The sequence below is a fragment of the Monoraphidium neglectum genome, assembly GCF_000611645.1.
Source record: "Monoraphidium neglectum strain SAG 48.87 unplaced genomic scaffold scaffold01382, whole genome shotgun sequence".
In the NCBI taxonomy this organism is placed as follows: Eukaryota; Viridiplantae; Chlorophyta; class Chlorophyceae; order Sphaeropleales; family Selenastraceae; genus Monoraphidium; species Monoraphidium neglectum.
Genome location: NW_014012246.1, coordinates 14,773 through 15,393, shown reverse-complemented (window position 1 = coordinate 15,393; position 621 = coordinate 14,773). Strand labels below are relative to the sequence as shown.

The 621-nt window shown below is 70.7% G+C and overlaps 1 protein-coding gene across 1 annotated transcript in view; it reads left to right on the top strand.

The window, feature by feature from the left end:
- Positions 1-167: 167 nt before the first annotated feature.
- MNEG_7679 (hypothetical protein) overlaps positions 168-621 on the top strand; it is a gene marked incomplete at both ends in the record, with an annotated part of 3,827 nt that continues 3,373 nt past the window's right edge. Inside the window, one exon of the mRNA XM_014043850.1 lies at positions 168-278. Coding sequence (XP_013899304.1) covers positions 168-278 — 111 coding nt within the window. The remainder of the gene's footprint in view (positions 279-621) is intronic.

The following is a 621-nucleotide window of genomic DNA, read 5'->3' as shown; positions in this document are numbered from 1 at the left end:
CACACACACGCACACACACGCACACAAACATACACACACACAAACATACACACACACACACAAACGCGTCACCAAATCCCCGTCCCCACAGCTACGACGCTGTGTGGCGGTGTATGAGGGGCGCCGGCGGCCTCACCTGGAGCCCTGCAGACACAGCAGAAGCCCTCATGCCCCAAGCCCTCACAAGCAAGAAGCGCAGCGCGCCCGACAGCGGCTTCGATGAAGGCGCGCCCGCGCGCGCCGCGCGGGCCGCGCCGCCGGCCAGCGGCAAGCTGCAGGTGGATGCGGCGCCAGCGACGGCGGCGGCGGCGCCGAGGACGCCACAGCACGGCGACAGCGGCGCCTTGTCCTCAAGGCCACTCGCGGGGGCGCGTGCTGCAGACGGCAGCGCAAGCTGCGGCGGCGGCAATGCAGCAGGCAACGGAAGCGGCGGCAGCGGCCATCGCAGCACAGGGTGTGCTGGGGCGCCAGCGTCCGTCGGCGCCGCGGTTGGGGCCTTGCGTCTGCGTGGACTGCTGCCACGCCGGCAGATGCGGGGCCGGCACGCGTTGCCGCCGGCGCGACTGCATCAGCAGCTGAAACAGCAGCAGCCTGAGCAGCAGCGGCGGAAGCAGGAGCAGC